We start from the raw sequence: 15,721 nt of genomic DNA, 5'->3' as shown, positions 1-15,721 counted from the left end.
GTATATACAATTTTTCATTTTTTCTACTTAGCATAATTGTACTGTATGAGATCTTTAATTGGAATTTAATTGGAACAGTTGTTTTACAAATAGATCGTCTGTGGGTTTTAAAATGTTTTTTAGAAATAACTACATCTGTTTATTCTTAGAGTTTAATGAGCTAGATTTCAAATCTATGAATTGGAATGAATTTCTGTATGTGAGTATAATGTAAAAATTTGCAAGTATGCCTTGCAGCCTAATGTGGCAAAAGCAATTGGAGGCTTTAGGAGGCTCTTCTCTAGTGAAGGTGTTGGATGTACACTGTGCATAGTCTGTAACCATATTCTTTGTAATTGTGCTGGTGTTACTTCATAAGAAGTCAATAAACAAAATACCTCGTTTTTACATTGCTCTTAATAATTATTAAGGAATTCAAGGTGTTTTGTTATAATTTCTGTTCTACATACATGTTTTTGTTTTGTTTGTTTTTTGTTCCATGCCAGTGAGTACCTTTGGGGTTACCCCAGCAGTTGGTGGTCTCTCATCTGGAACAGTTGGGGAAGCCTCGACAGCACTGAGTTCAGCAGCCCAGGTAGCTTTGCAGTCTCTCTCTCATGCAATGGCCTCAGCCGAGCAACAGCTCCAGGTGCTGCAAGAGAAACAGCAGCAGCTTTTGAAGCTTCAGCAACAGGTTGGAGGCTATTTAGCTATTTTTATAATGCTGTCTCTAAACTTCAAAAGTTGAGGAAAGTAATTGCAGAACTAGTCACTTTTCCTGGTTTTTTGTTTTTTTTTTTGTGGTTTTTTTTTCCTTCTTTTTCTTTTTTTCCATAGTGCATTTGAGGAAGGAAGAGCTCTGGACTGAGGATTCCCTCTCATTAAGCAAAATACCGAGTTTCTTCCTGCTCTTTTGGTCTTTCAGACTTGGTGGTTGTGTTTTTTTTTTTTGTATATTTTGTCAGTGGTGAATTTATTATCAAAACTAAATCTCAATAAGAGCATCAATCTGTGAAATTGAGATAGCCCTCTGAAATAAAAAGCATTGTTGCAGATGTGGGGAAGTACCAGGGGTAAAGCCATTATCAGAATGCAGTTTGTGTTGACACTGTGTTGACTCTGTTCTGTTGTTCAGTTCTCGTTTTTTTTTCAGTTATTTTATTTTGTTTTATTTTTGATTACTCAAATTAACTACTCATTTCCTCATGCTCCTAAGCAAGGGTGGTCAAACTGAGCAGTTTCATTTTTCATCTTATAGCAGGCAGCCCACGTGCCTAAGTAGAAGGTGTGAATTTCTTAAATATAGCTTACAATGAAAACTAAACTTGTAGTTCAGTAGCATGTCTATGTTCACAGTAGCAGTATTGTCTACTACATATGTTGTTTAAAATTTCTCTACAGAAAGCTAAGCTGGAAGCAAAATTGCATCAGACAACAGCAGCAGCAGCAGCAGCAGCAGCATCAGCAGTTGGTCCTGTTCACAACTCTGTGCCTTCTAATCCAGTAGCAGCCCCAGGGTTCTTCATTCATCCTTCAGATGTAATTCCACCCACACCAAAAACAACTCCTCTGTTCATGACTCCTCCTTTGACTCCACCTAATGAAGCAGTTTCTGCTGTTATCAGTGCAGAGCTTGCTCAGCTTTTCCCTGGTTCTGTCATTGATCCCCCAACAGTTAACCTTGCTGCACATAACAAAAATACAAGCAAATCTAGAACGGTAATTATTTTTGTTTTCATTTTTATAGAAATGAAATGACAGTCATGTCAGGATCTAATTTTTTACTTGAGTGCTAGTAAATACCTGCTTATTTGGATGAGATGTGAAAACTATTGTTGAGTTTAGACTGTGTGGATAAAAAAGACTTTATGAAAGGAAATTACAGTTGCATACCTCAAATGCTTTCTTTGGAGCTTGTTTAACAGTATAATGAGTTATACTAACTACTAGGTTTTAAGTATTAATATTTTGCTGGTACATGCTCAAATCTAAATTGAATGCAGGTGTTTTTGTCATCTTTAAATTTAAAGAGGTTTTCTTAGAGTTTTTTGTAAAGAGTAGATTATTATAAATGCATGGACTAATGATTTAATTGGAATTTTGTTTTCCCCTCCTTCAGAATCCGCTTGGATCTGGTCTTGCTCTTGCAATATCTCATGCTTCACATTTTCTTCAACCTCCACCTCATCAATCAATTATTATAGAGCGGATGCACTCAGGTAAAACTGAAATTCTAATAATGATTTTGACATTTTCTAACAAGTTAAATGTTTTCTAAGGTCTTCAGTCAGTTGCTTAGCTGCGGTCTCACATGTCTTTCTAAAGGAAAGAAATTTCAGTTTGTATTTCCACTGTATCTGGAAGTATAAGCCCAAACATTCAGTGATGTTTACCAAGTTGAAAAATCCCTTTGAGTTGCACAAAAGGGATAGTGTACATTGGGTCTTGAGACAGAGCATGAGTTACGAAGTGATGCATAGGTCTAACATCATATATGAAATTAAACCCTCAATTTTCTTTTTAATGAGCACAAACTAGTTTGAGAGCTTTTGTGTCTGTGCAGTTATGTTCAAACTCAAATATACATCTTTCTGAACAACATAGAAACATAAGATTTGTTGTTTGAGGAGTAACATTTCTTCATTGATTAGCATGCACTGATATTCTATCTAGATAATTTGTGCTTTTCCCATAGGAGCGAGAAGATTTGTGACCTTAGATTTTGGAAGGCCTATTTTGCTGACGGATGTATTGATACCCACTTGTGGAGATTTGGCTTCTTTGTCAATTGACATCTGGACTTTAGGAGAAGAAGTGGATGGAAGGCGATTGGTAGTGGCTACTGATATCAGCACACACTCACTGATTTTACATGACTTGTTGCCACCACCAGTTTGCAGATTTATGAAGGTAAGAGGAGATGGACTGCATGCTGTCTCTTTTAAACTCTTGATCATCATGAGAACGTGAACATCCCTTAAGTCTTCCTCAGATCAAACTTTAGTTGACTCTATGCTGTTTTATGAATTCTTGATTTTGTATTTATTTTGCCTGCTTTGTTACAGTCACCCTACAGTACTGCTGTATTTTCTTTCAGATCACTGTTATTGGTCGATATGGTAGTACAAATGCCAGAGCAAAAATTCCATTAGGATTTTATTATGGCCATACCTATATCTTGCCCTTTGAAAATGAGCTGAAGCTAATGCATGATCCCCTCAGAGGAGAAGGTGAAGCTGCAAATCAGCCAGAAATTGACCAACATTTAGCAATGATGGTTGCGTTGCAAGAAGACATACAGTGCAGGTTAGAAAAAAATACACACATCTACTACTTATTTTAACTTTAAACACTGGAATATCAGAATCCTACTGTGTTTTTTTTCTTCCTCTGATAGTCTTCAGATAAAAGAAAACTCTACCTTCACTCTAGAGTTGTTACAGTGAGTATCTCTATACTATTAACAAAGAGTAGGCTGCTTTTGGTTTGTTTGTTTTTTTAATATCTGTTTTAACAATGTATTCAGAATGGACCAGAAGTCAGCTTTTGGCAAGGTGATTGTCAAATGTATTGCTCCTTACTAACATCTTGAATTCTGCTGGAATGTTTCCTTTTAGGTACAATTTGGCCTGTCATCGACTAGAAATCCTTCTGCAGAGTATTGACCTGCCACCACTCAATAGTGCTAACAACGCCCAGTACTTTTTACGAAAGCCAGACAAGGCAGTAGAAGAAGATAGCAGAGTATTTTCTGCTTACCAGGACTGCATTCAGCTACAGCTTCAACTCAACTTGGCTCACCATGCTGTTCAGAGGCTCAAAGTAGCTTTAGGCGCAAGCAGGAAAACACTGAAGGAGCAATCGGATCCAAAAGAGTTGATTCAGATGTCATCAACAGAACAGTTACGCACTATCATTAGATATTTGCTGGATACTTTGCTTAGTTTACTTCATTCTTCCAATGGTTAGTATTTTTTCAGGTTTCAGTATTTGTGGAAACAATTGGCAAGTTTTTATTTTTCTTGATCTGTATATTCCCCCTGTAAAGGTTTTAAATTATAGTCTGATAGTTTCACTGTGGGTTTACTATTGAGACATATGCAGTGTACATCTTGACCAGTTGCACCAAGCTGACTTAACCTCTTCCTGCTTCCAAAAAGGATATGAGAGGATATCAAGATCCTTCCCCCTTTTCCCTCATCCTGGCTGCATGTTTTTTTTTCAATCAGATACCCTTCAGAGCCTCCTGGGGACTAGTTCAATTTGTTGAAGCAACAAAAGACTGCCCAGGCAGAAAATTGATGTTGTTTTTATCAGCTTGATAAAGGATTGTGGAGCTGGTTTAAGCAGTTAGAAGTGGAGAGAGAAAGCAAAGATGCTTCTGTAAGGGGGGGGGAGCAAAAACATAAAATCAGTATCTATACTTAGTTACTGATTTTTAATATCCAGTGTTTTTATTTCAAATCAACAAACAAAAAAGCCCAAACAAACAAAACAGCAACAAAAAGCCACTAGTAACTGTGGAACATTGTTCTCAAAATTCATGAGCCTATCTGTTTTACAGTTTTCTGTGCTGGTTTGTTCTTAATCATAATGACAGTTTGATTTTTGCTTTGTGTTTCGGTTTTGATCAAATGGCCTGGTCTTGAGAGGTTTCCTGCACATTACCATCTCCATAGATGCTCATCTCTCTTTCTCCTTTCCCATGTCAATTAGTCTCTCATAATTATTTCAGAAACTTCTTAGAAACTTTTTCTCCCCGTCACCAAGCCATCATGGTAATAGTATCATATAGTATCATATGCTGCCCTTAAACATAGTTGCTTATTCTCTTTCCTTAAAAGGACATTCTGTTCCTGTGGTTCTACAAAGTACTTTTCATGCTCAAGCTTGTGAAGAATTGTTTAAACACCTGTGTATCAGTGGGACTCCAAAAATACGACTGCATACTGGTCTTCTGCTTGTTCAGCTGTGTGGAGGAGAGAGGTGGTGGGGTCAGTTTCTCTCAAATGTACTGCAGGAATTATACAATTCAGAGCAACTTCTTATATTCCCACAAGACAGGTAAGGTCTAAGTCTGTATTAATAAATGATCCACGGGTCATGTCTAAATAATTCCACAGTTTGTAACTAAATATGCCAATTGACATAGATATGACTCAATAATACATATGTCTGTTCCACTGATAAAAAAAAAATAGTTCCAAAAAAGCACTGCAAATGATGAATATCAGTTTGTAGAGTTTTTTGCATGTATTTGGTACTTAACACCACAATGCTGCTGTTTTTCCTTACTTAGGAGTGATAAGGAGGGTATTTCTGTTAGCATTCTTCATATATCTGGGTTTATTTCCAATGTTATAAATTGCCTTCTGCTTTATCAGGCTTTAAGGCACCTTCATCATGGGGCTGCTCTTCTAATGCATTTGGCATTAGGAATGAGATTGAAAAGCACAGTTTGCATGTAACACTCAAATTTTCTCCAGGATAATAGCAAACAAGTGTAGACCTGAGTAATGAGTGTTATTTTAATCTAACTTATTCACTGCTCTGTGGCTTTCTGCCTTCTTGGCCATTTAGATTGTCATACTTATAAATTGATTAATTCAAGGGTATAATAACACTTGGATTTAATTATCCCTGCTGCTTGGTATATCATATGGGGTAAGAAATTAAACAGAAGAAGTCCTGTTTCAGACAGTACAGAGTGAGATGCTCTGCACATGTCTACAGACCTATTGAGGATGAAAGAAAAAATGTGTAACCTGAAATACTGCAGATATTGACATCTAGTCCACTTGTGGGGGCTCAGTGTTGCTTTCTCTAGCAATCTGCTGGTATCTCAGTTGAAAGCCTAGGGGGCTAGTGATCTAGAAGGGGTGTTTCATAATATTACAGAATTTGAAAAGGAAATAAAATCTTAAATATTTAATTTTATTTTTAGGGTCTTCATGTTACTTTCTTGCATTGGACAAAGATCGCTTAGCAACAGTGGTGTTTTGGAAAGTTTACTTAATCTCCTGGATAACCTTCTGTCACCACTGCAACCTCATTTACCTGTGCACAGAAGAACTGAAGGTAGCCCTCTAATTTGGGAAACTATATTTTCATATTCACTGAATGCTAGAAAATTGAAAAAGTAGCTCACAGTTTTTGGTGTACTAATAGAAGAGATTGCTTTTGTTTATTATATTTCTGAAACACAGATGTCTTTCAAAATGTGCTAAAAAATCTTGTTCTTTAGGTGCTAAGAGGTGTTTTCCCCCTATAAACATGAACAAAATCTATTTGTCTACTTCTAAATCAGCTAGAAACCCTTTAAAGCTTTAGCTAAATGTGCAAGGAATACCCAAGGTGTAGATAGATCTGATGACTCCAGTCATTACTTTGGAATTTAGCCTTTTTGAAGAGGTTTTTTTTCTTGAGATCCTTAAGTTTCAAGCATTAAAAGTGAAACATGGCCTTGAAGACAGCTTTCTAAAAATTCTTGAAATTTTATTCTCTAAACTTGATTTTTGAGTATTTTCTTTACTACTCTAAGACTGAAGAGAAGGCTTGATTTTGAAAACACCAAAGTCTAGGCTGCTTCATAGATTATGTACATGTAGCAGAGCATTGCAGATGATTTGCTACTTAAAATTCTTAGCATTGTAAAGTTGATAAATACCAGCTGAGAGTCTTTTTCTTTGTCTCCTATCATAAATGAACCTCAGGCTGGTGTCAGAAGCTGTCCTATTTATTGCTTCTTCTGCCGTGTACTTTCTCTGTCTTGGCCATATCCTGCTGTAGTCTCTAACTAGTCTGAGGCAAACCCAACCTTACATCTCCTCTACCTCTGTTTGCACTCTCCCCACAGCTGCCAATTCCTTTCATAGCTCTTGCCTTACTAGTTGTCCTCACGGAGGACTTTAGGAAGCAGAAGTAACTGATACTTCAGAACTTATATTTGCTGGTCTTCCAGCTTACTTCCTCCTGGACAGTACAGGTAAGTACTAGGGCATTATTATGTGTGATGGAAGCCTCAGGTATGGCAGAAGAAATTCCTGTTTCAGAACTACCATGCATAACTAAGAGTGAAAGGGATGAAAACTTAGTGGGGAGGAAGTCAGAAAACAATAGAAAATCAGAGCAAGAAGTGAGTGTGGTGAATACAGAATGTGTGAAATCTCAGGCTGGGGGGGAAATGAATGAATAAAAGATACTTGGAGGGAAGGAGAAAATCTGGAAATCATGATTTTTAAGAGACAGAAGATAAATATGTTAGTACAAACAGAAATAGGAGAAATTAGATATTTTACTCTTCTGCAGGTTCCTTTCTTCTTGTTCTACAAATCAAAATGGTCACCAGTGCCACTCATTTCTATCCTTGCAGTTTAGTCTGTAGTTCCTGCAGAGGCTATGGAGAGGCCTCCTGTTCCTCTGTCTGCTTGAGGTGGGCTGTTTTCAGCCAGCATGGAGAGGAGACTAGAGTGAACAGTTGAGGCCTCCATCTGATTGCTTTGGCTGCCAGCAACTAGATGTGATTTTGGATATGGTGTTTTTAAGCCTTAGTGTTCTTGTTTGAGCTGAAATTAATAATGATTTGAGTTGACTAAAGCTTAACTTGGGGTCAGTGCTTCAAAAGTGCGGTGTGGCTAAATACAGCTCAACACTGTGTACAGATATGGAAATGTGTATGTAACCTGTAGTACTAAGTTTATGTTATTTATATTATGTAAATGATCCAGTGGTGATTAATTTCAAGGTTTCTGGTTCTTATTGACTACATTTTAGAACTCTTCATTTAGATTTATTCACTTATACAAAGATTTTCTTGCGTGGTTTGTGAGATACATTTTATTTCTGCCTGTATTACATTTAGAGTGAAACAGAAATTTGTAATAGCAAACCTTTAGTGCTGCCAGCACAGTTCTTCTAGTGCGAATTCCATCTTGGCTTTTCTGATCATGGTTTGAATGGCTATGTGAAAATACATTTTAAAGGAGAGAAAATGCAGCTGTGTGAGTGCACACTTACAATGGCCTTGTCAGAGCCCTTGATGATGGAGGAATTTCAAGCTTTGGAATTAAACATCTGACTGATGTGCTTTAGTGCAAGCAGCTGTCATTCTGAGTTTGATATTTAGGAAACTTAGGCATAAAATTGTAGACTTTTATTTAAATCCTGCTCAATTTCTGCATTAACAGTAGAGGTGAAGTTTTTCACTTCTGACTTTATCAGCCTAAGGGAAATGTGACATTTGCATTTGTGTCTGAATTCTACATCAAATATTTGATTTCCAGTCACGTTTATGAGTGCTTAGGCTCTGGCCTCATTGGGGGAAAAAAAGAAAAAAGAAGAACAAAGAGGAAAAAAAAAAACATCTTTGTGGACTAGTGAAATGTGTGCCATATAGTTCTTATTATAACTTTTTTTTCCAATGTTTTCTGTTATGGCTTCCAATCTATTAAGGCACTCGAATCTTTCTTTTTAAGGAGTGCTAGATATTCCAATGATCAGCTGGGTTGTAATGCTGGTATCCAGACTACTGGATTATGTAGCTACTGTTGAAGATGAAGCAGCCACAGCCAAGAAACCTCTGAATGGAAAAGAGAGGGAACGTTTTTTGACAGGTGTGCAATACTGATTTTTAATTACCTAACAAAGCTTGTTTCTTCAGGTATTTGTTTTGGCATTGTTCAAATATTTAAAATACATCTTTGACTCATTTGAAAAGTGAGCTTTTTAAATGAATTGTTGTGATCTGCACTCTAGTCTGCTTCTTCACCTCCCTTTTATTTTTTTTTAGAAATATGATAATATATATATATTATATTATATAATGTGCCTGTTTTGGTATTTGTTGTAACATATGTATTCCGTATATTTAAATGCAATTTGTAAAACTTCTTTATTTTTAAGTGGAATAGCTGTTTTCTTTGAACAGCTTTTCTGAAAATAAAAACTGAAAAACTTTTTTTAATTTTTATTATTTTTATTTTAAACCAAGGCTCTTCAGTTATTTTTATTTAGTTAGAAACAATCATTCTTACCTCCTTATGTTTTAAAAGTAATAAGAACAAGCATTTGAAAATTGCATAGGAATTGCATCAGCCTTTTATAACAGAATTATATTTTGCTCATTTCTTCAGTATTTTGAGCTGTTAACCCTTGCCATATAAACGTTTTTCTTTGGATTTAAAAGTTTTTATGACTAATATCTGCTTGTTTCTCTTCTCTTTTTCCATTAGGAAACCAATGGAGTTTTATAAATAATAGCCTTCACACTCAGAGTTTGAGCAGATCTACTAAAGGCAACAGTAGCCTAGATAGACTGTATTCCCGAAAGATCAGAAAACAGCTCGTTCATCATAAACAGGTGACTTCTGACACGGTAGTGGCTGTTTTCACAGAAGATACTGTAAAGCATATTTCATTTCTTGAGAGAACAGCTTTGGCCTTGGGACTCATTCCGCTTTGCTTTCATGTAGTCTAATTCTGTAGCTAAAGGCTGCCTGTTTTCTTTGACGTTTGTCTCAAAGTGCGGGGCATGGCACCTGTTGGAAGAACACCTACTTGTTGAACTCTTTGATCCATATAGGGTAATAAGTAAAATTTGCCTTCTGAGTGCACAAGGGTGCAAAGCTCCAAAGCTGTTGTTTAACAGTTGGTAATTCTTCAGATATGAAAATTTCATTTCTAAATACAACCATGTGGCTTTTATGACCCTGGGCATGGATGTCCTGAACTTTAAAAAGTACTGTTTTTTTTTTCTTAGAGTTTGTCTGTTCAGATACTGGTGGCTGCTGACGTTGTCTCAGTTAAAGTTGTTTATACAACTATCTTTAAAAAGCTCAGGTTGCATGTTGAACAGAAGCTTGATATCATGAAAATATGGATCCTTTTAACATCTTATTGCTTAAATTTTCATTTTTCTCCTATTAACATTTTCTTTTAGCAACTTAACTTATTAAAAGCAAAGCAGAAGGCTTTGGTGGAACAGATGGAAAAAGAGAAAATACAAAGCAACAAAGGATCATCATACAAACTTTTAGTAGAACAGGCAAAACTAAAGCAGGCTACTTCCAAGGTATGATGCTCTGAAACTGTGATTGACTTCTTGTCCTTTGTGTGAAAAGAGCTGTTCCTGCAAAGTAGTGTTTGTTCTGTGTTGAACTTTAAAGTTTTTCATCATGGCTGCTATGAAGGGTACTTAGATGCTGAGTACAGCAGCCATCTGGAAATTTCTCTCACTGGGAAAATTAGTTTACCTTTCACATTCTGACCGGTAATCCTGTAGCTTTGGGAATGCTAGTCATATCGTTGAACAGTGGGTAACGCATACCGACAGAAATTTGAAGTAACTTTTTATTATGCCTGCCTCTTATGTGTAGTGCTCTACTGAATGCCATCCTGATTAAGAAGAAGATAATCATGCATCTGAGCAGCTCTTCCCAGAGTGAGAGATAACTTTGGGGAATGTTTTCTAAGCTTCTCTGAAGCTTCTGAGCTTTGTAAAAATATAATGTAAATTGTGGCATATTGCAGTAAGCCCTATATACTGTAAATGGTTGTGATAGTAAAGGAATTAATTTGATTATGAGATAAGGTGCTAAAATTTAGAGATCTCCCAAGTTGGCACCATGGACTTTTCTTGAAAATACACACACACAAAAAGGTGAATTTTTCTAGTTATCAAAATTAAGCATTTCTTTATATTTTTCCTGTTTATTTCCTGTTGTATTAATGTTAATTGTTAATTATGAATTGTTAATTGTTGATTGTGAAACAAGATTATAGAATATTGGACTTTAGAGGCATTCTGAAGAAAAGTCTTAAAACAGTTTCCAGTAACTACAAAAAAAAGAAACCTAGAAGTTTAAACACTAGACTTAAAAATGAAGCCTTATGTTTTCACCGACTCTGCTTGTCATGAGCTATTCTTTCCTGCACTATCCTCTGCTTTATTCAAACAGGTTATATTGGGAGGACTGTTTCAACAGGTCTGCTCTAGCGGTGACTCCCTTGAGACATCTTTTAATGAGTCACTGGCTGAAATACGTTGTCTAGCTATTTAACTTTCACTTTATAGCAGCCATGTTGTATCCAAAAACGCATGTTGAACTGAAGAATTTCTGAAATATCTTAACATCTAGTTATGGTATCATTGTGCATTGGATAGTTGCATTTCATGTGGTTTTTACTACTCCACCTGCTAATCACTTCCAGTTATGACAAGCTGTGAGTAACCTAAAACATTTATTGCATTTTGGAGAAAGCTGAAACTTTTTGTTTTAGTAAGAAGTTCTTTCTCTGGTCTACTTTGCTGTCTAGAAGATGTGAGATTTTTAAGAGGCTTTTGCATTACTTAATTTGATACTGCTTTTGTAGCTGATACAATGAGCAGAACTGCTAAATGAATGCCTTTGGTGAATGATAGGATTATTAAAAGCACCTTTTTTCCTTCACTGAATTTTTAGCACCTATATCAAAGAGTTTGTAGTTTCAAGCCCTGAATCAGGTATTGGATTAATTTAGTTTATGGTGTGTAATGGATGCTTCATAGCCTGTAAATATTACAAATGTTAGATGTTGTTGATACTTCTAATGTGAAGAAATGAAAGTAAGCAGTCTTATTAAGGGTAGATTTTAATATTTCTGTCTGCAGTTTGCTTCATGCTAACAATAGTTTTATATGCAGGTGGTGGAAATGAGAAAGAAGCTTATGAAATACATATCCATGATAGGTTTTATGGCAAACATTAAGACTTAAATGGCAGTTGTGCGAAGCTGAATAACTTGGTTATTACTCTGTCACCTGAGACAGTATGCTGCCAAAGTAAATTTCTGCCAATAAAGTCTTAATTCCATTCCAGATTCTCATATATTTCTAGACTCTTACTTTTATTGCTGCCTCAGATTTTCACTTGGAAGAGATCCAGAGCTTATCCATAAAGTATGTAACTGTTGTTTCAAATTTGGTTTCTACAGCACTTCAAGGATTTAATACGTTTACGTCGAACTGCAGAATGGCCTCGTTCTACTTTGGATACAGAAGTATCAACAACAAAGGAAACTCCAGAAATTGAGCCACTTCCCTTTACACTGGCACATGAACGTTGTATTTCTGTAGTTCAGAAGCTAGCACTCTTCCTTTTGTCTATGGACTTTACTTGTCATGCAGATTTACTTCTGTTCGTTTGTAAGGTAAACAGAACATGAAATGCCATTCTATGCCACATTAGATTAATTTTTGATTACTTCTTTCTGATTAATTAATGATAAGAGTTAACTGTAACATTAAAACTTCTGGTGATTTGTGGTGAGGGAGTTTTTTTCTGATCTGTCATCTTTTGTGTAACTGTTAATATGATGGCTTCAAAATTGTCTAGAAAGAGTAACTTTTCAAAAAAATCTACTGTGTAAATATATGTGCAGAGTTCTAATGTTTAATGTAGTAAAATACCTAATTTTTTGGTTACCAAAGTCTAACATTCGTGGAAATTATAGCTATTAACATATCTTCATGGTATTAAAAATGCATAAGCGAGAAGAACATGACTATTTTGCTATTACTGTATCAAATAGTTGAAGGCATATTCTGTTAGCCTGAATACAAGATCCTGAGTCACTATAGCAGTTTGCTTCATTGCTAACTGTAGGAGTTTTTCTATATGAATCTCTATTATGACATCCTGAATTTAATACCAGGATGATATTAAATTTGGACTCCATAACATGGCAGTAGCTGCTTGATTTACTTCCGGCACAGACTTCTTTTTTGAATATATTTCATCCAATAAATTTGGACTTTGTTTCTTTTTGAATGAAACACTATAGAGTCTCCAAAAGTTGTTTGTGTAGGATTCTCCTTTCTAAAAACTATTTTGTGCTATGTAGTGTGCTATTTAGAACTGTTGTCATGCAGATATTTGTATGTGTAGTTGATCCATGACCTTAATATGAATAATGTTAAACATGCTTGAGAAGTTGAAGTAGTATGCAAATTATTTGTTTTTTCATTGCAAAATTACTCAGTCTTTGAAGGCTGAGCAGGACATTTTTAAGCTGTTTTGGAGATATTTTGTAGCTTTACATTGCTATAAAAATGTTTCTGATCACAATTTTATAGTTTTTTTAATAATTTTTTTATATTTTTTTTTCTTGAACTAAATTGCAGGAGAGAATCAGGACCTCATTGTTTTCCTCTGAGCCAGAAATGATTGGCACTTTCACTGATTGAGAATGAAAATCTCTAGTAATAAAGTAGAGAGGTTAATTTCATGGTTGAATTGTTTCCACATCATTTTTCAGAATGCTGATGCTTGAGTAGTCAATATTTAGGTGACAGGATAAAAAATTTAGTATTAATTTTGATGACTCAATTATTTGGAGAGGGAAGAGTGCAGGAGATTCAATGCAATTATATTTTTCGCTTTTTTAGGTTCTTGCTAGAATTGCAAATGCTACAAGACCAACAATTCATTTATGTGAGATTGTAAATGAAACTCAATTGGAAAGATTGTTGCTCCTTCTTGTTGGAACTGACTTTAACAGAGGAGACATCTCTTGGGGAGGAGCGTGGGCTCAGTATTCTCTGACTTGTATGCTGCAAGATATTCTAGCAGGTTTGTTTTAAGTTCATGGTCTTCAGGCTGTAGCTTACACTAGAAACTTGTGTTCTTCAGGGTTTTTGAATTGTCATTTTAGAATCTGCTGACTATTAAGAAACAAAGAACTAATATGCTTCACAAGCAAGTTGGGATTTGATTGCAATAAGTGCAGTTTAAAATATTTTGATCATTAAGTCCTGAATAAGTGACTTCTGCACTGAAAACTCAAGTGTATGTATATGACCTCAATTATTTGAAAATTATTCAGAACTCCGCCCTTTTTCCAAGGAAAAAGAACTTTAAGAATTTAGGGTTAGGTGTAAAAAACCAGTTGGCCTTGAAACTGAGTTGTTACCTTGTAACTGGAAGGAAGTTTGAAATGAAGTTGTCTACTTGATGTCATGTATAGGAGAATTGCTGGCACCCATAGTGGCTGAAGCTATGGAAGAAGGTGCTTTGGGAGAAGATGTTGGTGCTTCAGCTGGGGATTCTGACGACTCTCTTCAGCCATCCACAGTTCAGTTAGTGGAAACAATAGATGAGCCTTTGACACATGACATCACAGGTAAATTATTCTGTAGTCATGAAGTGTATATATTGCCTGCTGAGAAGTTTAAAAAATAAATAAACAGCCTTTGCTATAATTAATCTCTCAAATATCTGTAAAGATTTTTTTTATGATAGAGTCGTTTCTGACAATAAAGGCAAAATGTGTGGAATTCTTGATCTTAGTATGATGTTTGATTAGTAAAAAATGATTATTTTTTTCATTACTTCAACAAAGCAAATTTGACTGTATTTATTAAATATTTCCACTAAGAGATGTTTGTATAAAAAGCCTCAGCATTACCTGTGAAGTGTATGATATATCCTTGTTTCGTAATTTGTACTTGGTAATATTAAACCAGTTGTAAACATTCAAAGGTGCTCCACCTCTGTCATCTTTGGAAAAAGATAAAGACATTGACCTTGAATTGCTGCAAGACCTGATGGAGGTTGATATTGATCCTTTGGATATTGATTTGGAAAAAGATCCCCTTGCAGCCAAAGTTTTCAAGGTATGATGCACCTGAGATTCCCTATCTTTCTCAGTGTTAATTTAAACTTCGAGCTTCATTTGAATTAATCTAAATTATTTTTGCACGATTTGTAAGTACTTCAGACAGTACTAAGGTTTTTTTATGTTTTCTTTATTTTCTCATTTTCTTTACCTGATTACCTATCATGTAGAGATTTTTTTCTTCAGATATCCCTAAACTTAATAAGTTGTAAGCCAATAAGATGTTGTCAAAAAAAAACCTAACCAGAAAATCTCTTCCTCATTCCTGAAGATTTATTCTGCTTTTCTGTTTATGTAAAATGATAATTGATAGAAGATTTCCTATTAAAAACACAGTCTTACACAATTTGTCTTCTTGCAGTATTTACTGCTATTTTCTCTTGTCATCTCTATGCTTTCTTAGTGCCTTTAATTATGACATTTGAGTAAAAGTTGTTCAACTCTTGTAGAACCCAGTTCAAATAGCCCCTGAGCCTCACCAAGGCCACAGGGTTCTTTATAAGTGTTGTTATATTATTCAAGATACAATACTGTATTATTTATAACTTCTTGAAATACATGAGTAGTAACTTCAATTCCAAGTTCACAATATGATACAAATGTGTGAGTAAAAATTGATGATAACATTTTAAACTGGCTTCTTCAGTCTTAGAGACAAAATTGCTGGATTTTTATGATCGTTAATGAAACAGTAGTTTGTATGGCAACAAAAAATTGAGACGAATTTTTCTAAAGTGATTAGATGCAATCTTCTGGTTTTGATTTCTTGTAATTTCTGCATTTGTTGTTACTCACTACAGATTTTATCTCTGTATATGGGCAGTATAAAGAGTTGCTATAATTCTTTTCCTTTTTCATTTGCTTTTTAAGCCTATAAGCAGCACTTGGTATGATTACTGGGGTGCTGATTACGGTACCTACAATTACAATCCTTACATTGGAGGTGTTGGAATTCCAGTTGCAAAACCACCGGTAGCTACAGAGAAAAATGGATCACAGACTGTGAGTGTGTCTGTTTCTCAAGGTAAGCAGTAAACTCATGTAGGTATCAGTTTTGTGATACTGTATGCCACTCTTCAGTGTATCAAGT

At 35.3% G+C, this 15,721-nt stretch overlaps 1 protein-coding gene across 2 annotated transcripts in view; it reads left to right on the top strand.

Moving 5' to 3' along the window:
* Positions 1–15,721, top strand: part of BIRC6 (baculoviral IAP repeat containing 6) — a 163,177-nt gene that overhangs the window by 47,674 nt on the left and 99,782 nt on the right. For both annotated transcript variants that reach the window (XM_065729152.1, XM_065729144.1), the window contains exons 24-39: positions 486–673; positions 1,381–1,698; positions 2,099–2,198; positions 2,675–2,889; positions 3,077–3,285; positions 3,597–3,943; positions 4,824–5,043; positions 5,924–6,057; positions 8,454–8,591; positions 9,210–9,337; positions 9,917–10,048; positions 11,950–12,165; positions 13,403–13,586; positions 13,981–14,136; positions 14,496–14,629; positions 15,502–15,655. In XM_065729152.1, coding sequence (XP_065585224.1) covers positions 486–673; positions 1,381–1,698; positions 2,099–2,198; positions 2,675–2,889; positions 3,077–3,285; positions 3,597–3,943; positions 4,824–5,043; positions 5,924–6,057; positions 8,454–8,591; positions 9,210–9,337; positions 9,917–10,048; positions 11,950–12,165; positions 13,403–13,586; positions 13,981–14,136; positions 14,496–14,629; positions 15,502–15,655 — 2,973 coding nt within the window. The remainder of the gene's footprint in view (positions 1–485; positions 674–1,380; positions 1,699–2,098; positions 2,199–2,674; positions 2,890–3,076; positions 3,286–3,596; positions 3,944–4,823; positions 5,044–5,923; positions 6,058–8,453; positions 8,592–9,209; positions 9,338–9,916; positions 10,049–11,949; positions 12,166–13,402; positions 13,587–13,980; positions 14,137–14,495; positions 14,630–15,501; positions 15,656–15,721) is intronic.

Source organism: Cyrtonyx montezumae, unplaced genomic scaffold, assembly GCF_038088225.1.
Source record: "Cyrtonyx montezumae isolate F1298 unplaced genomic scaffold, pur_monq_1.0 scaffold_0, whole genome shotgun sequence".
Lineage (NCBI taxonomy): Eukaryota > Metazoa > Chordata > Aves > Galliformes > Odontophoridae > Cyrtonyx > Cyrtonyx montezumae.
Note: the sequence above shows the minus strand (reverse complement) of the source record. Positions and strands in the feature narration are given on the sequence as shown.